The 25,787-nt window shown below is 42.4% G+C and overlaps 1 protein-coding gene across 2 annotated transcripts in view; it reads right to left on the bottom strand.

The window, feature by feature from the left end:
* Positions 1 to 25,787, bottom strand: part of ror1 (receptor tyrosine kinase like orphan receptor 1) — a 229,593-nt gene that overhangs the window by 50,813 nt on the left and 152,993 nt on the right. For both annotated transcript variants that reach the window (XM_033028286.1, XM_033028285.1), the window contains exons 2-4: positions 19,689 to 19,757; positions 9,769 to 10,056; positions 5,906 to 5,942 (exon numbers count right to left, since the gene is read on the bottom strand). In XM_033028286.1, coding sequence (XP_032884177.1) covers positions 5,906 to 5,942; positions 9,769 to 10,056; positions 19,689 to 19,757 — 394 coding nt within the window. The remainder of the gene's footprint in view (positions 1 to 5,905; positions 5,943 to 9,768; positions 10,057 to 19,688; positions 19,758 to 25,787) is intronic.

Raw genomic sequence — 25,787 nt, 5'->3', positions numbered from 1 at the left:
CTGGCTGGAGTTTTTACGGACATTTTCAACCACTCACTTTTGAGGTCTGAGGTTCCCACCTGCTTTAAAAGGGCATCAACAATACCGGTGCACAAGAAGAGTAAGGTGATGTGCCTCAATGACAATCGACCAGTGGCACTAACGTCTGTGGTGATGAAGTGCTTTGAGAGGTTGATTATGGCGCATATCAACTCCTACCTCGACAAGAACCCCGAGCCACTGTAGTTCGCTTACCGCCACAACAGATCAATGGTGGATGCGATCTCACTGACCCTCCACTCCGCTCTGGACTACTTGGACAACAGAAACTCATATGTCAGGCTGTTATTCATTGACTACAGCTCGGCATTTTACACCATCATCCCCTCCAAGCTGGTTACCAAGCTCTCAGATCTGGGTCTCGCCACATCCCTCTGCTATTGGATCCTCATCGACTTCCTCATCCACAGACCCCAGTCTGTCCGTATTGGTGGAAATGTGTCATCCTTGATAACAATCAGCACGGGAGCACCTCAAGGCTGCATGCTCAGCCCCCTGCTGTACTCACTCTATACTCATGACTGTGTAGTTGGACATAGTGCAGAAATTGTGACCACTGCCCAGTCCATCATCGGTTCAGACCTCCCCACCATTAAAGGCATCTATCGTAGTCGCTGCCTCAAAAAGGCAGCCAACATCATCAAGGACCCACACCATCCTGGCCACACACTCATCTCTCCGCTGCCATCAGGTAGAAGGTACAGGAGCCTGAAATCTGCAACATTCAGGTTCAGGAACAACTTGTTCCCCACAGCCATCAGGCTATTAAACTCGTCATCATACAAACTCTGAACTATAACAGCCTCTTGCATTTTATCTATTTATTTATGTGTATAGATATGGTCTATGCTATATAAACACACTGAACTCTTCTGTATTTATGCTTACAAGTTATATATGCCACTCAGGAAAGAAGACGACTATTCTCTAAAATCACTTCTGTCTTGTCTTGAGGACATTAAGTCCTGGATGGCCTTAAACTTTCTGGGACTTAATGAAAAAAAGACAGAGGTGATTTTGTTTGGTCCCAATGGCTGCCGTGAACCTCCCTTTGTTGACTTGGGTCCACTGGCATTGTCCGTAAAGCCAACAGTTTTAAACCTGGGTTTTAGGATGGACGGTGATTTTAAACTAGATAAACAAATAGGCGCGGTGGTTAAGTCCAGCTTCTTTCACCTAAGGAAGCTGGCAAAGGTGAAGCCCGTCCTCGAGCGGCAGCATTTTGAAACAGTAATCCATGCCTTTATTACATCTAGGCTGGATTACTGTAACGCACTCTACTCTGGAGTCGCACGAGCTTCATTGGCTCGTCTCCAGCTGGTTCAAAATGCTGCCGCTCGCCTTTTGACCGGAACTCGAAAGAGGGAGCACATTACGCCAATTTTGGCCTCCCTTCACTGGCTCCCAGTGCACTTTCGAGTTCATTTTAAAATTATTTTATTTGTTTTCAAATTGTTGAATGGGCTCGCCCCGCCTTACCTCTCTGAGCTGCTCCACCTATATGCTCCTGCCCGGTGCCTCAGGTCAGCTGATCAGCTGCTCCTTGAGGTACCACGGTCTAAGCGGAAGCTCAGAGGGGATAGAGCCTTTTCTGTTGCTGCTCCGGCACTTTGGAACACCTTGCCGTTGCACATCAGACAGGCCCCCTCACTGTCCATCTTCAAATCCTCCCTAAAAACTCATTTTTATTCTCTGGCTTTCGACACTGGCTGAGACATTGCTCCTGTTCTTAGTGCTTTTAATGTCTTTTAATTTTTACTGTTTTTAGTCCTTCGTTTTACGGTTTTTAATGGTTTGTAATAACTTTTTGTCCATGAGTTCTCATGTACAGCACTTTGTGGCAACTGCGGTTGTTTAAAGCGCTTTATAAATAAAGTTTATTATTATTATATTACAATACTGTGTTGTGCTGCAGCAAGCAAGAATTTTGTTGTCCTATCTGAGACATATGACAATAAACTTTCTTGACTTGACTTGACTTGAAATATAACAAATGGTTGTGCCTTAACTGCGAGGAACTATTCACCACTACAATAGAGACACAAATGACTTCAGATAATGGATTCTGAAGCAAAATGAAACAAACTGCTCAGGAACTCAGTGGGTCAGACATCATGTGTGGAGGGAAATGGGTAATCGATGTTTTGGGTTGAGAATCTTCCTCTGGACTGGGAGGTAGATAATTGAGGGGAGATAGACAATATAAAGCAGTGAGGGGGGTGGGCAAGAACAGACAGCCAATAGGTGGATCCAGGTGATTATGGCTGTATTGGAATCAGCTGAGGGAGAGGAGTGAAGGTTGCACGTTAAGCCATTTCCTGAAGAAGGTAGACATCTCCGATGCCTGGAATGGACATCTTATCTCACAAACAGATGTGGTGGAGGCAGAGAAACTGTCATTATAAGAGACAGGATGGAGGAGGTGTGGATTATGTAGCTGTGGGAGTTTGTGGGCTTGTCGTAAATGTCGGTGGATAATTTGTCTCCTGAAATGGTGACAGGGAGATCAAGGGGAGAGAGGTGTCAGAAATGGTCCAAGTGAATATGAGGGCAAGATGAAAGTTCATGGCAGCATTGATTAAATTGACATGCTCTGCATGGGTGCAGGATGCAGCACCAATGCAGTTCTCGATGTAGTGGAGAAAGGGATGGGTGTGGTATTAGAATAGGTTTGGAACCAGTGATGGGGCAGGTGGAGCTGGGGCCCATGCCCTCTGGCTCTGTGTTTAACTTGTAGAAAGTGAGAGAGGTCTATAAAGAAGTTGTTAAGCACAAGTTCTGTAAAGTGGAAGAGAATGTTAGTGGAGGTGAACTGGTTGGATCTATGGGCGAGAAGAAATGGAGAGCCCTAGGCCTTCATGTTGGTGAAAGGAAGTGTGTAGGCACAGGGCAACCCCTTGTAAAGATGAGGACAGTGGGGGCTGAGGAATTGGAAGTTGCTGAAATTGTGGAGAGCATGCAAGATGTACCCAGATGTAGTTGCAAAGAGATTGGACAACGAGGTCAAGGCAGAGCCGAGGTATGAGGAGATGAGTTATGTGCGGCAAGATATGGCAGAATTAATTGGTCCACAAGGACAGTCCTGTTTCTAAATCTTACGGAGGAGATAGAAACGAGCAGTACATATTTAGTGAGCTATAAGGTGAGAGGTAGTGGAGGGGACATCTGAAGTGATGAGATGGTGACCTGGTCTTTATTGGTGGGTCATTACTGAATCTTAAAAAACCCCCCACTGTGCTGGAGTAACTCAGGTGGCATCACTGGAGAACATGGATAGAGTCGGATCCTTCTTCAGACTGTAGGGTCCCGATCTGAAACATTGCCTATCCATGTTCTCCATACTCAAGCTAAACATCCATATTTTGATGGAGAATTTCTTGAGAAGAATATTGCAGAAGTAACTGCAGTTTAATTCAAAATAAGACAAGCGAAAAATAGACCAATTTCCAGTGTCTGGAAGACATACCACCAGGACTGAGATGCACAAACCTCAGCTCTGAGTGTCAGTAGCCCTGTTGTGGAACATATACATCCTTTATGGACATGATAAGCAATGAAAATGAGTTCTAAAAAATGGAGATTGTCTCAGACATATAAGGGCTCTGAATGCCACCCCTGATGTACAGATTTTAAAACCCTTCAGATGCAAAAGGAGCTGGTCATTTACTTCAGGAAGTGGGTTGGAATACACGCCCAAGTCTTTATATACAGTGCTGAAGTGAAGGTTGTCGAGAACTTCAAGTTCCTTGGTGTAAGAATGATTTGCCCTGGTCCAACCACATTAACACCACAGCCAAGAAATCACGGCAACACTTCTACTTCCTCAAAAGGCTAATAAAATGCAACATGTCTCCAACGACTCTTACCAATTTCTACAGATGAATCAGAGAAAGCATCTTATTGAGATACATCACAGCTTGGTATGCATTTGCCAAAACCGCATGAAATTGCAGAGAGTTTGGAACGCAGCCCAGTCCATCACACAGACCGGTCTTCCCACTAGTGAGTCCATCTGTACTTCATGCTGCTTCGGGAAAGCAGCCAACATGATCAAAGACCACTCACACCCCGGCCATTCCCTCTACACCCCCCCCCCCCCACCCCCACCCCCATCCCTCATGTTGAGCAGGAAATGGAAACATTTGAAAGCACTGTTATCAAGTTCTTGAATGGATCCCTCATATGCTAAGGTTTGAATTTCCCGATCTTCCAAACTACTTCATCGTGGCTCTTGCACTTTTTTTTTATCTGCACTCTTTCTGTAACTGTAATATGTTGCACTTTATTATTTGTGACTCGGATGCGCTCATATATAGTAGGATTTACCTGGATAACAAGCTAAGCAAAGTTGTTCACTCTATCTCAGTACACATGGTAATAATAAACCATTATCCATACCAAAAAGGATGGTATGGCCTCAGAGAGGGTGCAGCACAATTGATTGCTCCAGCAGGAAGATGGGACCATGGGTGCGTGGAGTGGAGAATCATGAGGGGATTTGATAAAAAAGCAAGTATTTCCAGTGCAGAAGACTTGCTGGTAAGAGATCACATTTTATGTGTGAATGGCAAAGGTATCAAAGATGAAAAGACATGTTGTTTTACTTAATGGATTGCTCATATGTTTTTCATTTAGTTTTATTTCAAGTCTATTACTTGATAGGGTGATGGAAGCATTTTAATCATAGTGTAAGGTTAACATTACTTACTTTCTACAACACAGGAGGCCATTCAGCCCATCAGGCCAGTGCTGGCTCCCAATAAAGTGATCCCATCAGTCCTGCACCTCGCTTCCATCCATTTACGGTCAGTTACTTCACTAAATGGTCATTTTTGGTATCTGAGTAACCCACCAACATGTCTTTAGAATATGGATGGAAAACAGAGCATCTGATGGAAAGCCACACAGACACGGGAAGATGCTGCAAACTCCACACAGAGAGCACCTCCAAATCCCTGGAGCAATGAGGCAGCACTACCACCTGCAGTACCACCGGGCACTACAGTGCCAAAGCTCCATCCATCATTTCCTTCTGGGAAAGGAGGAAATATTGAGGAATAGGAGGAGAAAATAAATTCCAGGCTAAACAAGCTTATTCTCACATGTACAGGCATGAGAAATAAAGGCACATGATTGCAGTAAGCTTTGTAGTTTAAATTCAATTTGTTAGTCACAGGCATCATCCACAGGAAAAGCTCTTTTAAAGACTTGTGACAAAGCAATATCCAAATTGTTGTAAATGCAATACAAAGGATTGTTTATTACCAGAAAAACACGTAACTATTTGAGAATAAACCTATGCCCTTTTGCAAGGTCCGTCAGAATCCAATTCTTGAGATAAAACTGTATGACCTTGAAGTAAAAATTCCCAATGAAGGTTTGCTTTGGAACTACATAACAGTAGAGAGGGTAAATACTCCAATTTTAGGTAACCTCTAACAACCCCCCACCCATCCCTTTCTCCTCCACACACCCCTTTCTCCCCCCCACTGTTGCCCACCTAGACTCGCACCTACATCTCCCCTCCCCATCCAACTACATTCCTTCCTCTGGCTTCACAATTCGCAATGTTTCAATCCTTTTCCCACAAATTTTCTTTTCATCTCTGACCTTTGTCCCACCATCTGCCTATCAAAAAACCCTCCTCACTTGTGTCCACCTATTATTATCTGCCGTGCTTTGTCGTGCCCCTCCTCTCTTCTAGCTTTCTTCCCACCTCACTTCCCTACAATCAGTCTGAAGAAGGGTTCTGACCCAAATGTGAAACGTCACCTATCCATGTACTCCAGGGATACTGCCTGACCCGCTGAGTTACTCCAGCACGTTGTGTGTTTTTTTAGTTAACAGTAGACATGAGGATACTCACTGTGTTGCCTTGCCTGAATTTGGAGTCGGTGGAGGCCCTGAAAGGAGGGAAATACAAAGAGTTAATATTCCAGAGTGCAGTCATTTCTTCCCGCTCACTATTTGCACTGGTGTTATTTATCTTCAGACATCTGTTGCTTCACACTTTGATTCATGTCAAAGCATTGAAAATCGGAGCTCAGTATAAAGGATGAAGTTTATCGCTGACAGATGTTTTATGGAAAAACAGTTCCTTAGCTATTGGACTGACAGCTAAATGTATCACCCAGTGTGGAACTGAGCCACATGGAAACAAAGATTCCAGGTTTAATCCCAAGTTCCTGTTGAGTTAATAGATCCAAATTCAGTAGGAGGATGTGATGGGTTCAGACCACCGGGCTGGGACAAACAGGGGCAGAGGAGGGGCAGAAATCAAGTTGACTGCAGATCACCGCAGAATGATAACTGGTTGAAAATGCACAGGTATACTGTACATAGGAGCCCCTGCTCTTGTAAGTTGAACAGTCTGTTGACACATATTGGGTGGCCTACCATACAAAGAGTGCTGGGATAACAGAAGCCAGAAGGTAACCAGTGGGCCTGAGGAAGGATGTTTGGGATAGTGATGTGGGAGAGAAATAATTGTACATGCAAAAGGAATTTATTCAGATGTCAAGCTCCTAAAGTTTCACCCACTTGGGATGTTGGCTGTCTCCCTGTAGATCTGGCCTTCTGTAATTTTGAACAAGGCTCACAATCATGCTTAATAGCCGAATTTAAATCAAATATCGAATGTAGGATAGAAGTTTGTGTTGACCATGGAGGATCACGAATATCTGACAATGGGACCTGTATGTCTTATTCCGTTAAAGGTTGATTTGGGAACTTCTGCTAATATACCAGTATAGATTGGAAAACTAATAATAGTTCTTCCGCTGATGTTCAGGTAAGGTGATAGAGCTATCATAAGAGGCCATTCAGCCTGTCAAGTTGGTAACATTCCCAGACTGAGTAGTTCCAGCATTTCCCCTTCGCCTTGATTATTATTCTTCATCAAATATCTACCTCGTTCTCTTCTGAAAGCCTCAAAACTAAGTGAACTCGCGATTAAAACCAATCTCTTTCATTTGCCGAATAATTTAACTAATTTAACTTGGTGCCATTTCCAATGAGAACACCTCTAAACTTACTTTACCTGAACTCATCATGGTCTATTCTCAACCTTCTATGCTCCAACGAGAACAAGCCTATTTTTTGCAGTCTAAATTTGAAGCTGAAATCCCCAATTGCTGGAACCATTCAAATAATGGCAGGATCTCTGATGCCCTCACATTCACCCTCAAATGAGATGATTCGAATTGGAAACAATACCCATTACTTAACCCACCTACTTGCAACGGCATGGAAGGAGGCCAAACCAAGCAGAGCAGGCCCATACAATGCCTCATTACCCTGTGACATAATGTCTATCTTGCACATTGCCCAGCCCTCATTGCAACCCCCCTCTGATTCTGTTTGCCATTAACATGCTGAGAGAACATTTACAATGGTCAATTCAACTACTAGCTTGCCTTTGGAATGTGTATAGAAACTGGAACATCCAGACAAAATCCAAATAGGGTCAAGGAGAATTGCTCACCCGATAATACCCAATCTCAGGAGAAAAACAGGTTTCTTGAGTAGTGGAGGCATCACTGTGAACCGCTGTTCCCCTATTTTAGTTGTAGGCTAACCAGTTTTCTTGCAGTCATTCAAAATGACTTCCTTGCTTTTGTTCTCTGTGCCCTTATTTGTGAAGCCAGGCGTGTTTAGTGGGAGGGAGGAATTGGAATTGAAAAGAGTGTTGGAATTGTAAAGAGTGTTGGAATTTAAAAAGGATTTTGTTGTAGTTGGCTGGAATAATTTCCATTTCAGAACTGAGTGACCACAGATAGCTTGCAATTTTACACACCAGCCGCCTGTACCAACTAAACACAATAATTGTGGGGGGGGGGGGAGGGAAGTTGTGGTGAAGACTACATGACCTAAAAAGGAGAGTACCAACTCCATTCTCTGATCGTAATGTCTAAATTTGACTGGGATTTGCTAAGGATTTCCATTCGCTCACCATGGAACGGTGTCAATCTTCCTCCCATCACCCACCCTCAAGGCTACAAGCACGAATGGAAATTGTAGCAATGGATGACTTGCAGATGTATTCCAGGATTTTACTACAGCACAATAATATCTCCACTTCAAAGTCAAGTGCTCCCATGGAGAGGACACATAGCACATTCCACTTCCTACATTGGGTTCTTTCGAGTTTACATTTTTAAATAAATCAATTTCTTCTCTTTTAAGTGCTGACTTTAGCTGGAATATTATGACTGTGTGGTACCAGAGCCAAGTGTCCATTCTCCACAATTAAGACGGTACAGGATGTTCAACTCTTCAATATGCCAGTCAGGCCCAAACCTGACCCCCACCACCACAGCAGCAATCATGATGTAATGGTCAGGGATGACAATTTTGACATTATTCTTCACTTTATTAATCTAGTAACAATGAGTTCACCGTCAGCTTGTCAGACCAGCTAATGCAACACAAAGCAAAGATTAAAACATTGAGACTAGTGTGGGATCAATGGCTCACAGTCACCGGATGGACTCATGGAAGAAAGTGCTTTAAACAGTAAACAGAGGAAAATACTCTGCTGTAGTACGAAGGGAGAATTGCAACCACAGTTCTATTCTTGTTTGCAATACACTAAAGGGACAATCAGCATCTGCAGTTCCCTGTAAGAAAGGTCCAGACCCAAAACATCACCTATCTATGTTCTCCAGAGATGCTGCCGAACCCGCCGAGTTACTTCAGCACTTTGTATCTTTTTTTGTACACCAGTATCTATAGTACCTTTTTTCTACCAGTGGTGGGACATGGCAGATTAGGGGACCACTGACTTTCTGACACCTTGGTTGGTGAATTGAGGGGCAGAGGGGCAGAGGGACAGGCTCCACATGTAGGACCGTGGAATTTTCATCAGTGAATAATGAAGCGGCTGTCGGAGATCATTCATGAGGGCACCAGACACGCTGAGGACATGACCACAGTGCTGTAAAGTTTGAAGCGCTCACTCACATGGTCTCCAATTAAACGTTCATAAGTTCCACACAAATGCATGCGCCCAGCATTTGTTGCAGTCACATCTTAGATCTTACATGTGGTCTTGTGACTGACGTGCGTGATATAATGTGACTGTAAACATTGTGGACGTGCAGGATTCGCTATCTTTTCAAAATGGTCCCCAATGTGTCAAATACTCCACAACGTACCTATCACATTGAATTACATACGGCTGAATGGGCCCCGTTGCGATTGGGCCAGCCATGAATGGCTTTGGGCACCAATTGAACATTGGTTTTGGAATCCATACTCCTTGTTTCATAGAAGGGTCTCGACCCGAAACCTCACCCATTCCTTCTCTCCAGAGACACTGCCTGTCCCACTGAGTTACTCCAGCATTGTGTGTGTCTATCCTTGTTTCATATCCTGATAGATGCACAGAGTATCTTGCCCAGGGTAGGGGAATTGAGGACCAGAGGACATTTATTCAAGGTGAAGGGGGAAAGATTTAATAGGAATCTGAGAGGTAACTTTTTCACACAAAGAGTGGTGGGTGTATGGAACAAGCTGCCAGATGAGGTAGTAAAGGCTGGGACTATCCCAACGTTAGACAGGTACATGGATAGGACAGGTTTGGAGGAATATCGACCAAGTGCAGGCAGGTGGATCTAGTGCAGCTGGGACATGTTGGCTGGTGTGGGAAAGTTGGGCCGAAGGGCACGTTTCCACATTGTAACACTCTATGACTCTACAACCTAAGTAATGTTTTAATGGCGCTCTTACCGAATTTGACAAAAAGCACACCGGTGGTTGACACGGACTTTTGCCCATTTGTGGCCACACACTGGAAATATCCCGTGTCGGTGGTGTCGAGGTTTCGTATTCGGAGCCGGGAGCCATAGTTCGTCAGTCGGTAGGATATCCTCCGCGGTTCCTGGACAACAGGAGCGTCGTTCTTCAACCATCGGATGGAGGGTGCCGGATTGCCGGACACTTTACAGTACAGCTCTGCCGTCTGACCAAGCGAGGTTGTGATATTATTCATTGGCTCATCAAGGATCAGGAAATAATCTGCAAAAAAATTTTATTTTTCAAAAATCAATTATTTCAACAAAAAAGAAATGTAAAATGCAGCCCGCAACTGCAAAGAGAGACACACGATGGGTTAATTTGATAATTCCGTCACAGAGCTCTGAGCCGAGCCGAGCCGAGCTATCCTGAGGACAAACATTTTTGTCTAGCTCTACAATCTGTGTTGAATTAGCTGACCTCAACTAAACGAGCCGACAATGTGACAACTTACTTCATTCTGTTGATTAGGGAAAGGAGTTAAAAAGCATCAGCGAAGTCAACTGGCCCCACTCGATTGGGCTCAGTGGCTGCATTTTCACCTCTGACTTGCGAGGTTATGGGTTCACGCTGCCAAAATGCTGCCCCATGGTGAGATGGTGCCTCGGGTGAGGTGGGAAACAGGAGGAAAATGGCGGTGAAATAATAACTCCTTTTCTAAAAAGGTAAAAATCCTGAAGGAAACGTTTTTACGCTTGGAAAGTGATTCAATGGAATTAGAACATTTCTCTCCTGTCTTAGCTTGCTCTTGTTTACAAATATTCTCAGACAATTCAGCCTGAGTTGGTATGTTGTTAAGCCAAACTCTCGTAGGCAAATCAGTGTAATTTTTTTGTTGCATTTGTCATAAAACACGTTCAACTCCTCACGCCCATTTAGCCAGTTTTTAAATGCCGTAACTTGTACTTCCCTTGGCAGCATTAACTGCTCATTACTTTGTAAATTCCAAACACTTTGTTACTTTCTTGCAAGATGACATACACCGGTGGTAATTTGACACGATACCTACTGCATTCCAGATTGTGCTGGCATTAGATGGTAATGAATCATCCGGGCTGTCTGAAAGTACAGCATCTACACAGGAACCGGCAGGCTTGCAAGAGTAAATTAGCGTGTCAAAACCCCCTCTATATGAGCCCCTGCAACCCCTCTCCACTAATACAGACTGTCTGAGTTTTAATAACACTGATTATGTATTACTAAAACAGTATTCGGCAAGCCATGTAGCCACCCACCAGTCTCTTCAAGAAATCATGTGTTTTAATTATGTGTCGAAAAACTGCTCAAGGATCAACTAAGAAATACAGCTGCTTCACGGTCCAATTCATCATTCTTTTCACAGTCTTTGAATGGTACAAATGAGCCACTGAGTGAAACACTGCATCACTAGTCTGTTGAGTTGCAAGAGCTAGAAATGGCCTGATCACCAACTAAGTTCTCATGTTGATACTGTGCCGAGTACTGGCTTTCGGACCATGATGACAAATTTCACCGCTGACATCTGAACGATGACAAATCCACACAATATCTTCACTACTACATTTCTGTCTGATATCTGTCCTTCAGCATAATAGATTGGCCAGAAATGTATCTTACTGCTGTCTGTGGCACTTCCCATGCCCTGTTTCAAACAATGCCATTAAACCTTTCTTATCCAGGTGGACGGCAGCTTAGTTTAACATCCCTTCAAACATTCCTTCCACATCACAATGAAGACTCTGCATGGTTTACATACTCAGGTTTCTTAAGTTAGATTTAAACTCACAATCTTCTGATTCAGATGTGGCTGCTAATATTGGGCCACTGCTGGCCATATTCAATTCAATTCAATTCAATTCAACTTTAATGTCATTGCACAGATACAAGTATGGGTACAACGAAATACAGTTTAGCGTCAGTCCGTAGTAATAGTGCAATATAGAAATAAAAATACAGAATAAGCAAACAATGTGGACGGAGAGACTGGAGAAATCTATCGGCGGGACTCCGAGTTCAGCAATGTGATAGTGTTGTTGTAGAAGCTGTTCCTCATCCTACTAGTACGAGACCTGAGGCTCCTGTACCGCCTCCCTGATGGGAGGAGTGCAAACAGTCCATGGTTGGGGTGGGAGGGGTCTTTGATGATCTTCCCGGCCCGTCTCAGACACCGTTTTCGGTGGAGGGCATCCATGGCAGGGAGCGGGGCACCGATGATGTACTGAGCGGTTTTCACCACCCGTTGTAGTGCCTTTCTGTCTGCTACGGTGCAACTGCTGTACCATACCGTGAAGCAGGTGGTCAGGATGCTTTCGATGGTACAGCGGTAAAAGTTGGTCAGGATCTGTGGGGACAGGTGAGCTTTCTTGAGCCTCATTGGGCATGTTCATTGAGACGTTGCCTTTCTGTCTCGTTGTTCTGCTACCATTGGTGACAGCCACAAACCCTTCATGAATAGAAATTCTTCCCTACAGCCATTAGGTTATTAAACACTATAGCCTCCAAATAAGCTCTGAACTACATAGATAGATAGATAGATAAATACTTTATTAATCCCCTTATTCAGGGGAAATTCTGATGTCCTTGCAGCACACTAATAAAAATACAACACAGTATTCATAAAGAAATTCAACACCAAAACATCCCCCCACAGTGATTCCCACTGTGGGGGAAGGCACAAAGTCCAGTCCCCATCCTCTTGTCCACCCATAGTTGGGCCTATTGAGGCCTCCACAGTTGCCGCCACGGCGCCCGATGTTCTCGCCGGGTGATGGAACTCCGGCGTCGGGAGAACATGGAGATTTGTTGTTATTATTACACTATTATTGATTGTTTTTGTGTGTACGTATGTGTGCATGGGTGTATGTATGAATATATATATATATATATATATAGAGAGAGACATATACATACACACACATACATATATATAGACACATTTATACATATGTATACATACATATGTATATATATGTATAATTTAAGTATAGGATTTGAGTATAGGAGCAGGGAGGTTCTACTGCAGTTGTACAGGGTCTTGGTGAGACCACACCTGGAGTATTGCGTACAGTTTTGTCCTCCTAATCTGAGGAAATACATTCTTGCCATAGAGGGAGTATAGAGAAGGTTCACCAGACTGATTCCTGGGATGTCAGGACTTTCATATGAAGAAAGACTGGATAGACTTGGCTTGTACTCGCTAGAATTTAGAAGATTGAGGGGGGATCTTATAGAAACTTACAAAATTCTTAAGGGGTTGGACAGGCTAGATGTAGGAAGATTGTTCCCGATGTTGGGGAAGTCCAGAACAAGGGGTCACAGTTTAAGGATAAGGGGGAAGTCATTTAGGACCGAGATGAGAAAAACATTTTTCACACTGAGAGTAGTGAATCTGTGGTATTCTCTGCCACAGAAGGTAGTTGAGGCCAGTTCATTGGCTATATTTAAGAGGGAGTTAGATGTGGCCCTTGTGGCTAAAGGGATCAGGGGGTATGGAGAGAAGGCAGGTACAGGATACTGAGTTGGATGATCAGCCATGATCATATTGAATGGCGGTGCAGGCTCGAAGGGCCGAATGGCCTACTCCTGCACCTATTTTCTATGTTTCAATGTCTATGTTTCTATATGCAATATATATGTGCAATATATAAATGCAATATATATGTGCATGAGTATGTGTTTTCTATACACACACTGAACTTTTCTTCCTTGTTTATTATATTGTTTTCAGTGTATTATGTTGTGCTGCTGCAAGTAAGAATTTCATTGTTCTATCTGGGACTTATGACAATATAAAAGTCTTGACTCTTGATAATAAGAAAACTGAAAATGGTGGAAATACTCAGCAGGTCAGGCTGCATCTGTCGTAAAAGAATCAGAGTCAATGTTTCAGATCGGAGACTCTTTGTCAAGTTAAGTCAAGAGAGTTTATTGTCATGTGCCCCAGATAGGACAGTGACATTATTTCTTGTCACAACATCATTCTGAGGAAGGGCCTGAAATGTTGACTCTGTTTCTTTTCCCACAGCTGCAACATGACCTGCTGTGTATTTCCAGCATTTTCTATTTTTGTTTTAGATTTCCAGCATCTTTAGTTTTTTTTTTTTAATTTGCATCTACCAGATAATGCCCAATTACAAAACTCCATCGCCTCTCCCATCTTGTTCCAACCTAAGAGAATTAATCCAACAACCCAAACCTAAATAATTAATGAGATTCGACCATTGAGTTGAATATCATAGATCCATTGCACAGAGATTCCTTATAGTATACAACAGTAATTTTAATTAAAATCAATTAGAAATTCTGCTCTCAATTCCTGCCCTCCTACCACCCTCTGTTACTTTCTGTTGAGAATTAACCCCAGAACAACCATTCTTTGTTTTATTCCTCAAAGAAATGCTTTATACTTTTCACAGCAACTTTATTCAGAACATAGGCTAATTCTCCGCTGGGTTTGTGTTGGCAGCCATGTGCTGCCCTCTCCTCACTTTAGACTTATCTCAGACTCTGCAGGGACCCTGGGCTTTTACAACTTTTATAATTAACAAAATACCTTCTACATTTTAGTTACCCCAGTTACTTGCTTCAGTCACATTTTTCTCCAGCTATTTTCACTTATGGGGATATCTAGTCAGTGTGGGGCATGGACATCACCCTAATGTGCATGAAATGAGCGGCAGTTTTCTCAGTACAACTCCAGTCGCTAAGCACCAGTGAACACTTAAACCATAAAGACCATTACGTCGAAGGGGAAAAAAGTGTATTTATACCCACAGGTCGTCCCAAATGGTTTTGTACCCAACCAAAGACTACTTAAATGCATGAAAAACAACAGCAGATTTTATGCACAAGGTGATACAATATAAAAGAACCAAAGCAAAATTTTGCAGAGAACATTAGGACCCTGGGGTTGGTTCCAATTTGTGAACGAGATCTTTTGAAAAAATAGGAAATAAATAGTCACTCTGGCATGGATCATAAAAGAAAATGTCTGCGAGATTAAAGAAAGGTGAAGTGGAGAGGCTTGGATGTAATAGTCTCCATCATCAAGTTGACTAATAACCTCATGCATGAGGCTCTGGGTATCTGACTTCATGCTGCAACTTTTGTACAGAAGGAAGTTAAGCAATGACCCATTGAGTCATACAGTACAGAAATAGGCCCTTCAATCCAACTTGCCTAAGATGCCCCATCTACACTCATCCCATCTCCCCGATTTTGGCCCATATCCCTCTAAACCTTTCTTATCCATGTACCTGTCCAAATGTTTTTTAAATGTTGCCAAAGTACTTGTATCAACCAGCACTTCAGCCCACAATGTTTGTGGCGAATATGAGGCCAAGTTAAACTGATCTCATCTGCCTGTACATGATCCATACCCCTTTATTTCCTGCATTTCCATCTATCTAAAATCCATTTACGCTATCTACTCCCCTCATGATCTTATAAGATCATCCTCATCCTCCTGCACTCCAAGGAATAAAGTCCTAGCCTGCCCAATCTCTCCCTGTAGCTCAAGCCCTCAAGTCCTGGCACCATCCTGCAATTCTTCTCCACACTTTTCCCAGCTTTACAATATCCTTCCTATAGCTGGATGGCCAAAACCGAACACAATATTCCAAATGTGGTTTCGCCAACATCTTGCACAAACAGATGGCGGTTATGGGGGGCGCTGCACTGGCAGCAGCCTGTCGGCAGCGTGTCCGTTTTTTCCAACTTTTTTTATTTTTTTAGTATGTTTAAAAGTCTGTTTTTAATGTTTCTTTGTGTGTTATGTGTGGGGGGTGGTGTGGGGGGGTAAGGGGGAAACTGTTTCGGCCGCCTCTTCCATGGAGAGGCGATTTTTTCAGGTCTCCTCCCCCGTGGCCTAACAGCAAGGATCGGCGCGGACTTTCCCGGAGACGCGCCCGGAGCTTCAGCAGCGGGCGCAGCGTGGACTCTCGGCGCGGAGCGGGTGAGACCTCGTTGGAGGGGAGCGCTCCGTTACGCTGGCCCGCGGCAGCCGGAAGCCGCGGTCTGCAGAACTCCAGCTGGTGCGGCGTCTACAGCCCGGGATCCCTCGTGGAGGACCCGGGGGGAAGAAGAAGCTTCCACCGCCGGCCAGCGGCCGTCTTCTATCGCGGGTGCGGCATGGACTTACCATCTCCCCTGGAGGGGAGCTTCGACCGCCGGCCCTGCAGGCTGCGGTGCTTCCGGCTGCGGCACGGCAGGTACTTTAAAACTTTGACCGCCGGCCTGCGGCCTACACCAGCCTGAAGCCGCGGTCTCTGGTTGGGAAGAGCCGATCCTGGACTCACCTTGACTTTGTCCTTTACCATCTGGACGCCCGCAGCAACGGCTGTGGAGGGTGGAGGTCCCGACCACGGGGGAAAATGGAGGAGGACTGGCCAAGCTCTGTGCCTTCCACCACAGTGATTAATGCTGTGGTGGATGTTTGTGTAAAATTTTTATTGTGGTTGTGTTCTTTATTACTGTACTGCTGCTGGCAACCCAAATACCACCGACCTTGGTTGTGTGGCAATTAAATTATATCTATCTATCTATGCTTTAAGTTAACCGTTTATAACAACAGGATAGTCAGGCTGATACTGCAGACACGAGCCAGCTGATTGGCAGCACAATATCAATCATTCCCACGCAGCCTAACATCAGTGATGGGGGGGGGGGGGTCAGGTTAACGTCTGCCACTGCCTGTTAGTTATAGGACTTTACTAAAGTTACACCCACTCTGTAACAGGGGTATGGCGGAGACTCAAGACCAGGCAATCATTAATTACTGAGTTTTCTCCTAAATTGATTTATAACTATGACTATTCAATCATGCTTTGTTATGATCATTGTGTACTGCATAACTCTTGGAATTTTTCAGTCTTGTTATTATAGATTTGTTTCACTGCACCCCATTCTCAGACAAGCGGTGAGCAAGACTGGCCAAGTTATTCCTATCACTATGCAATGGCTTCTAATAATTATTGTCAAATTAGGCAGGATAAGACATAGCTCAAGTCATAAGTTATAGGAGCAGAATTAGGCCATTCGGCCCATCAAGTCCACTCTCTCTATCTTTCTCTCTCAATTCCATTCTCCTGCCTTCTCCCCATAACCCCTGACACACTTACTAATCAAAAATCTGTCAACCGCTGTCTTAAAAATACCCATTGATCCAAGTCAAGTCGAGTTTATTGTCATTTGCACAAGTACGGTGAGGTACAGGTACAATGAAACAGGCACATGGACTCAGACTACACAAGAATTACACAAAATTCTAAAACAAAAAGATGGTGCAAAAACAAGACATTAACGCAAAACATAATGAGGAAACAACTCCATGATAACACGAGGTGGGCCTTAGTGTCAGCCAGGATAGGATTAATTATATTATTTACATTTATATATATATAAAATGACAAACAATCGAGTGATGCATTTTATTCCCAGTCTGCAAATACTGTACCAAACAATGATACATTTTATAGGAAATAATGAACATTGGAGCTGATGAATTAACACTGAAAGAATGTACATATGCATGATTTTTTTTTAAAACATATTCTGGGTGTAACTAGTTTGTGAAGGGGAAAATGTGACACGTCTGCCTATCTCTTCTGGGGTATTAAAACAGAATGGAGGGGAATTCCTGTTTAGATTTCTTATTCTCCCTTCATAAACGCTTGCGATACAGTATAAACGGAAGGTTTAGTCAATTCAAAGCATTTTTGCCATTTTCCACAAGAGAATCTCTGTTGAATTCCTTGGAAAATTGATTTGTTTTGCAGCAGCTGTTTTCTCGTTTCCTTATAAATCCTTATAAATCCTTGGAGTAAAAGTGTGCATCCATCTTTCACATCCGCAGTCTAGAAATAAAATAATCTATACTCACGTAAGAATGACACTTTGAAAAAATACACAGGAGACAAAATTTGCTTAATACCTCCTCAGTTTCATGCATCCTCACCCAAAGTTGGTCACATTAGGACAATTTGTCCATGGCTACTGCTTTATTCGTAAATGGACTGATGTTGCTTCATACCTCTGTATAAAGTATTCAAGCCAAATTTAATCCTGCTCACTCTTGAGGTTGCCACACGGATACTTTCAGCGGGGATTGACTGGACGGTTGTCTGCAGTAAGACCCATGCTAGGCTTTCCCCACCCAATGGCTGCAGTTTAGAGGAACTGAAGTATCTAAGCTGGTCTTGAGACCATTTTGCTCTCCACAGACCATGGCATGGAATGGGGAATATCTTGCCTTACGCAGTAAATGCACAGTCTTTCACCCAGATTATGGGGAATCAAGAACAAGAGGACTGAGGTTTAATTAAGGAGAGGGGGGAAATATTTATTTGGAACCTGAGGGGGCTACTTTCTGACAAAGAGTGGTAGATATCTCGAAAGAGCTGCCTGAGGAGGTAGCTGAGGCATGTACCATCACAACGTTTAAAACACTTCTGGACAGGTACATGCACAGGATAGGTTTAGAGTGAATATGGGCCAAACACAGGTAGATGGGTCTAGTGTAGATGGGGCATATTGGTTGGCATGGGAAAGATGGGCTTGTTTCCACTGTATGACTCAAAACAAAATTACAGCAACAGCCGTATTTGTTCAATGATCTATTGAACTTTTCAATTCTTATATATTCTAGCAAAAACAGTCTGAGGAATTTTCTGTACATTGATTTCTAGTGGATATGAGAGAGGTAGAAAACCTCTCAATGATTTCCTCTTCCAGTTTGCCAAATTGCAAACTATCACTTTACAAATAACTATAGCAACTTTGGCTTTTAACGGGACTTAAGTGCACAATTCTCCTCCACACCTGCAATAGCATAAGCAAAGCGTATGTACAGCATTGTACAGAATTACTTTTAATGTACATCATAGGCCACTCATCCCACCATAGTCCAGTTTATTCTCCAAATAGACCTTCTTCAATACTCTACATCTAACCCTATCGGCATAATCTTCTACTCCTTTCTTCCTTCATACATTTATTTGGACTTTCCTTCAACAAAGTTTTACTCCTTGCCTCAATTATTCGTTGAGATTGCAAATTCCTTGCTCTAACCACCCAGTGGTAAAGACAATTGTCCTGACTTCTCTTAAGGATTTATTAGCGTCTGATATTAATGGCGTCTACTTGTGACCACAAGTAGAAACACATGCTTGTCCACCATATCAAACTCATTCATAATCTTAGAAACCACAAATCTAAAGAATCTCAGACTGTTTAAACGTTCAATTGGAATAGCCACAAAAACAACAGGAAGAATAATGGCCGCTTGTGACGGGGGGGGAATCGGTGACTTTTGAGGACCACCACATTCAATAAACTGGGCAAAGCTTCAATCTGGGGATGGAAGCAGTGGTAAGCCTTTCTGTTTTCCTTAATGAAAGGAGGAAAGAGATGAATGAGAGGACACACAGTACATTATGAGATGTGCAGTCCTTTCACATACTGTTCTGTTTTTGAATGAAGATTTTTTAAATTTGAAACCATGCAATTTCACAAGGGTGACAGCTTGAGAACTTTTTAACTACCATGGGGTGATAGCATCGAAGCTCAAGGATTTCAAGAAATGATTGGAACATACATCCTGTTTGAATTACAGTATCATTTTGGTGTCCCAGTGTCTCAAGCCGGGCCCCAGCAAAACAAATACTCTGTAAAATCACTTGCAGATGTAGAACATCCCAGAAGAACATTTCTTTTTGTTTTATTAGAATCTCATCAAATGTTAATTCCACAGTACTAGCAGTGTTAATACTGTTGTATGTAGGAGTGATGTGTATGTTTTTTTTGGGGGAGCGGAGGGTGGATGAGGGTGCACTATTTTACCATCTATTGGAGCTTTATCTTAATAAAGAATTGCTTACCTGAATCGCTGGAATTGTTCCATGCTGGGGTGGCCTGCTGCAATCGTGTTCCTCCTGGTAGATCCATTCCTGAGGAATCCAAAAGGAAATACTTATTAATGTCTATAATATTAACTCTAATCATGAGTTGACCATATTTCATGCCCTTACAAATAACTTTTCTAAAGCGCTCTTATAAATGCCACAGGGTTTTCACTCCTGATGTTTGTTTTGCGAATGTGCATTGCTTGAGGTAACACATGAGGTAAGAGGCTCCGTTCTTGAGCCCAAGGTACGAATGAGGTAAGAGTCACTGTCAAGATTGAGTATTCCCCTGCTTCTTCCATTACCTTCCAAAATTATTCCTTGGCCCAGGTTCAGAGGAACAGCCACTCTACCAAAATAAATTCACATTTCCACATCAAGCATTACCCTGGCTTTTCTCAGTGAGATTGTCAATTACTGCCAAATTAGCTTCATCAGTTACTGGATGTGGAAAGTGGGTTGAGACAGCCTAAATACTCGAGATCTTACAAGGAGACTCGAGGCCACTAAGAGAGTGCAAACCAGATGCCAATAAAAATTGTGTTTAAAAGTGGAAATAAATCTCAGGTAAATTATCATTATCTCATGGTTGTTGGAAGCTATGTAAATGGGCAGGGGATGAAATGCAAAGGTTTACAAGTTTAGCAGTGCCAGTGGTCTTTCTGTCTTTGTGCTGTCATGAATCTACACTGCCAGGAACGCTGATGGTGGAGCTATCTACTAATGTAAGGGCTGGCCGATTCTATCAAGATGCTGAACTCTGGAGGATTTAGCATTTTAGCAAAGACCCTTGCAGAGTTGATGATCTGGTTAGCACACAACAAAAGCTGTATCTCGGTACACGTGACAATAATAAACTAAACTAATGATCAGGGAAATTGTTACACAGACAATTAGATCACCTATGCTTTGGTAGGTGAAGCCCTTAAGTACTGGTAGTATTCAGAGTACATTTGACAGGCTATTGAAAGCTGTGCCATCCAAATAATTATAACTGTGTGTCTTAGTTTTAAGTCCAAGTTGGGGTAGGAAGTCACTTATTTTTCCCACACCAATCTGGTAGACTGTAAATTGCAGAGTTAGAACAAGTTACTGATGCCACTTTAAAATGCAGATAGAGCCAAGCGTCAAAAGTGTGTTATTGTCATATGTCCCAAAAAGTAACACTGAAATTATTACTTGCAGCAGCACAACAGGTACGTGAACATAGTACTCTGTAAACAGCAAAATAAACAACCAATAAAGAAGTTCAGTGCGTATTATATATTTTATAAAAACAAACAAGTTCAGAGGATGCGGCTGTGGCTTCATCCGGTGGTGAAATGAGTGGTGAATCTGTGGAATTATTTGCCACTGCCACTGTGGAGGCCGTCAGTGGATATTTTTCAGGCAGAGATAGATAGATTCTGGATTAGTACAGGTATCAGAGGTTATGGGGAAAAGGCAGGAGAATGGGGTTAGGAGGGAGAGATAGATCAGCCATGATTGAATAGCACAGTAGACTCGATGGGCCGAATGGCCTAATTCTACTCCTATCCCTTATGACCTCATGATCTATCAACTTAAACTGAAATCTCAATGAGAGAGAGCAGTGGAGACATCCTCACCATAAACAAACCTGTCAGGAATAACTGCAAGGGCCTGAAGTGACTTAGCAAGCAGAAATTTTATTTTTTTACCTTCATTTTTTGATCAGGGAACAGGAATATCATTTTATCCGTCAATGCTTCTGTTAAGTATCTGGAGATGTTCTCTTAATTAAACATGATTTAAATAAAATTTACATTGTTATCACTTTTCTCCACGGTAAAATGAACACCTAAGTCTCTTACAGATTTATTTTGCTGGGTTTCATAGGAAAATAATTTAATAAATCCTCGCCTTGTTCCAGAACTAGGCCACTTGCACAGTCATTGTTGAGCTAAATGATGCCCATAATCTCAACTGGGACATCCACAGGACATGCAGAGTTTTTTTTTTAAACAAGAGATTAGAGGAGAGGGGCTTGAAGGCATATTTACCCATGCTGCACGAACTACTTGGCTGCTGCCTGCAGCATGGATCAGGACTTGAGAGTATGCCCATTGTTCTCAGCCCATTCAGTAAGTGTACATTGGAGAAACTAATTCACATAGCATAGCTCTTTGAAAAGGGGCAAAGTGGTACCATTTCCTGCTGAACTAAATCTCCATGGAGGTCAATGTCCCTGGAGACACCACTTATTGCCAACAGCTGGTTGCAGATACATAGTGGAAGCTCAACATAAGGTTTCACTTGATGAATGTAAGATAGATAGTTTCATTTAAGAAAATTAAAAATATCCATAATAAATGACAGCAAAGGGTTTGATGAGCAGTTTTGCCATTGTGTACTCTGGTTTTATGTTCTTATATTAGAGATGAGTAAGTCTAGACAAAGACAAAATTAATTAATTAACGTCCTTGCCAGTATTTATGGATCATGCTCCTATCCAGGCCAAATTCACATCCTTGCATTTCTAAAAACACCGGTTCTCATTTATAACAATTGGCCAGAGTGATGAGAATGGTAGAAATACTCTGTAAGACAGAAAGGATGCTCCAGTCCATCATCTAGCAAAATTAATAGGCAGCATGGAAGAAAAAGTGTGTGTTATGCTTATAAATTGCCCTGGGATTTGCAGTTTACTGGATTGCCTCCTTGAATTGGCACTTAGCTAAAGTACAGAGGAATATTGTAACATGATATAGTAGTCAATTTATTCTCAAATCATATCAAATCCCACAATAGTGGTTCACCCAAATCATCCTGATGAGATCACTTTACTATTACTGTCTAGTTAAGTGCAAGAATGATTTACGATGATTTTTATAAAATTACATTCTTCAAAAATTATTGCTGTTCAATTAGTCAGATGAGGAACAGTTGTTGGGAAGAGAGATCAGCCCATACGTATCTGAAAGAATCAGATATTATTGAATATTATCAAAAATTGCAGCTTCTGAATATTTGACACAAATGTTGGAAAATGTTGGAAAAATCAGCAGATCAGGCAGCATCTGTGGATAAACAGTTAAAAGTGAATATTGAAGTGAGTTTTATGTCGTAGAGAGGATGGGAGAGAAGTGGATGGGTCAAAGAGAATTTGTACTATCTATTCCCACCCATTCACCCACACTCTCTCCATATAATACAAACTTGTTTTCACTCTTTTTCCCATTCCGACAATGCCAGGTGTTAAATGTTAACTCTGTTTCATATTTCAAGGTTGCAGCCTGACCTGCTGAAATTTTCCAGCATTTTCTTTTTTTTTAAGAATCAGCAGTTGTTGGATAAACAAGATAGCCTGCATGAGCTACCACAACTTGTTGCTTAAGGTTTCATAAAAGAATAAGGCCACTCTACAACCATTGATTGGCCTGAGGTTATTTCAATGGATGGGACCACACTACAAGATTTGTGGCAGTGGTGACAATGCATTGAAGTCAGAGCATGCAGCATGCAAACAGGCCCTTTGACTCAACTTGTCCATGCTGACCATGTTGCTTAACTGAGCTAGTCCTACTTGCCAGTACCTGGACCATATCTACTCCAAATCTTTCCTGTCCATGTACCCGTCTAAGTGTTTTTTAAATGTCGTAATTTTACCTCAAGGACTGTGGAGATTGAATGGATGTGGACTTCCTGTTAATACACCCTGTTAATACACACACTGCCATTGTGGGTGACAGTGCATCTGAACACAAGCAATTTCCTGAACAACTATCCATGCTGTGTCATTAGGCCAGGGAGCCCTTACAAACAGTGGAGAGTGTAGTCTAGAGAAAGATCCTCTCAGCACCCAACTCCTACTGGCCACTCAACCCAGATGTCTTTCAAGGCCTTGGTTGAGCAAACTTGCTTTCTCTACTGCAGCAACAAAAGAAATATCTTGTGAAACACTTGACACCCTACTTAGCGTGGGGTCTGTGTGAATTGGTCTTGGTGCTGCTATTAGATAACCATGGTGAAGGTGATGTACTGCGAAGGTGATGTGTGGCAAAGTTCGGACTACAATGACTCTGATTGCAATAGTCAACAGGCAACAGGCAACAGGCCCTTGATACAAGAAATGGGAAAACGTTATCACAGTTCCTCCAGAAAAGCCTCCAGCTGCACTTCTCCCTGAGGTTGGTAGTCCCTGTTTGTTCTCCTAGATGTACTTTGGTTGATCATCTCTTGGTTCTCATTTTCTTTAGTGACATTCCTGCACGGAACATGCATGAAGCCAGAAGCTCTGACAGAGTTCACAATTTCACTGCAACGGCAAAGGCTTGGAAAACACTGGGATTTTGCCTGGGAACGATTGATGATGCCTTTATATGTAATTGGAAATGACTACCTCATGATTTGTTGTAATGGTTGAGCTTGAGAGCAGGAAACATAGAGAGCGATGTGGGCAGTGAAAAGAAATTGCCATAGAGCCGTGACTCTGTTATTTGAGTGGATTTGTATTTATTAATGAGGGCCCCAAGGCTTAGAGAAAGGTACCCATGCTGCCAAAATGGAGGCCAGCCCAAAAATCAGAGGAAACCGAGTGATAAACTTGAGCTTCAACTCAATGTGCTATTTTGATCTTGCTATTCCCCTCTCTTAAGGCCTCGAAGGCTGGCAGCAAGACAAAGTCAAGTTACTATGGCTGCACATATTAACACTGGACAAAATGAATGCATCATCAGAAACTCTTGTTATTTTTCAGAGGGAAATGAATCATGATATAATTTTCAGAAATAACATTTTTTTCTTCAATTTGTTTGTCTTGTGTTAAAGATTGTGTGATTTGGAATGGGACTTGATGAATTCACGTTGAGTATTACAGAGCTTTGGGTGGTTTTGTACATTTTTCTGCCACCGCCCCCACTGTGCACTGAATGTAGCACGACCTAAGCTGCCAAGTAAAGCACTGTCCAAACCAATCCTGACAGAAACTCAAGCTGTCCAAACACAGGAACACTGCAGTCAAGCGCTCCCTTTAATATTGGGGGAAAAAAACAAAGTGCTGCTGAAACTCAATGGGTCATGCAGCATCTGTGGAGGGAATGGACAGACCCAAAACATCATCTTTATATAAAAAGGTTGCCGTTATTGTGGTTGATGGGGCAGTACTGAGCATTGTCTCCTGCCACATATCGCTGCTTATTTTCTCAATGCATCACAAACATTTGAGCCACTCCATCTGAATATGCAACAGGATTCTACTGTGTCTGACCCAACAGAGCAGGATTTGACAGTTTTTTGTAATACATTCTATACTATTTTACAAACGTTATATTAAATATATGGTATATGGACACATTTATCTGTTTTGTAGTAAATGCCTACTATTTTCTCTGTGCTTAAGCAAAGCAAGAATTTCATTGTCCTATACAGGGACACATGACAATAAACTCACTTGAACTTGAAATGGAAGACATGTTTCTGTTTCAGTATGGTGCAATTATTCATCAAAGAAATTCAATCCACTTCAACATACACGGATGAGAGACATCCTTTACAGAGCAAATACGTGAACATTGAGAGTAAGTGGTTTTATATAACAGTTGCTCATGTGCCTTATAAACAAACGTTCAACCTTCAGGAGTATTTTAAAGATGAGTACTGGATTACTGATGACCTCATCAGGTTTTTTTTGGAAACCAAATTATCTGCGGCTAATATGGTTACACTTGAAGCATAAGAACTTCCCAAAGAATAAAGCAGCACCAGCTAAAAGACAACAACTAAAGATTCGCCTAGAAATTATTTTATTCCTCATTTGGTTTCTGAAAGAAAAATATAAGATGATGAGGTAATCTGTAATTCAGCTCAACTTTAAAATACACCCGACGGATGAACTTTTGTTTCCAAAGCACAAGAGCAACTATTATACAAAACTTCTCACTCTCAATATTCACTTATTTGCCCTGCTCTAACCTGTGTGGCCCTAAGGCCCATGTCAGGCCAGATATGGTATTTGTTTGCATTTGCCATTAAAATAACTCAAAGTGTATTTTGAGTTCCCAATAGGGTATTACGCTCTAAGTCTGGAGGACCTCAAAGCTTTACATTCCCAGCCCA

This window comes from Amblyraja radiata, chromosome 10 (genome assembly GCF_010909765.2).
Source record: "Amblyraja radiata isolate CabotCenter1 chromosome 10, sAmbRad1.1.pri, whole genome shotgun sequence".
Taxonomy (NCBI): Eukaryota; Metazoa; Chordata; class Chondrichthyes; order Rajiformes; family Rajidae; genus Amblyraja; species Amblyraja radiata.
This window is presented reverse-complemented; position numbering and strand designations above follow the sequence as displayed.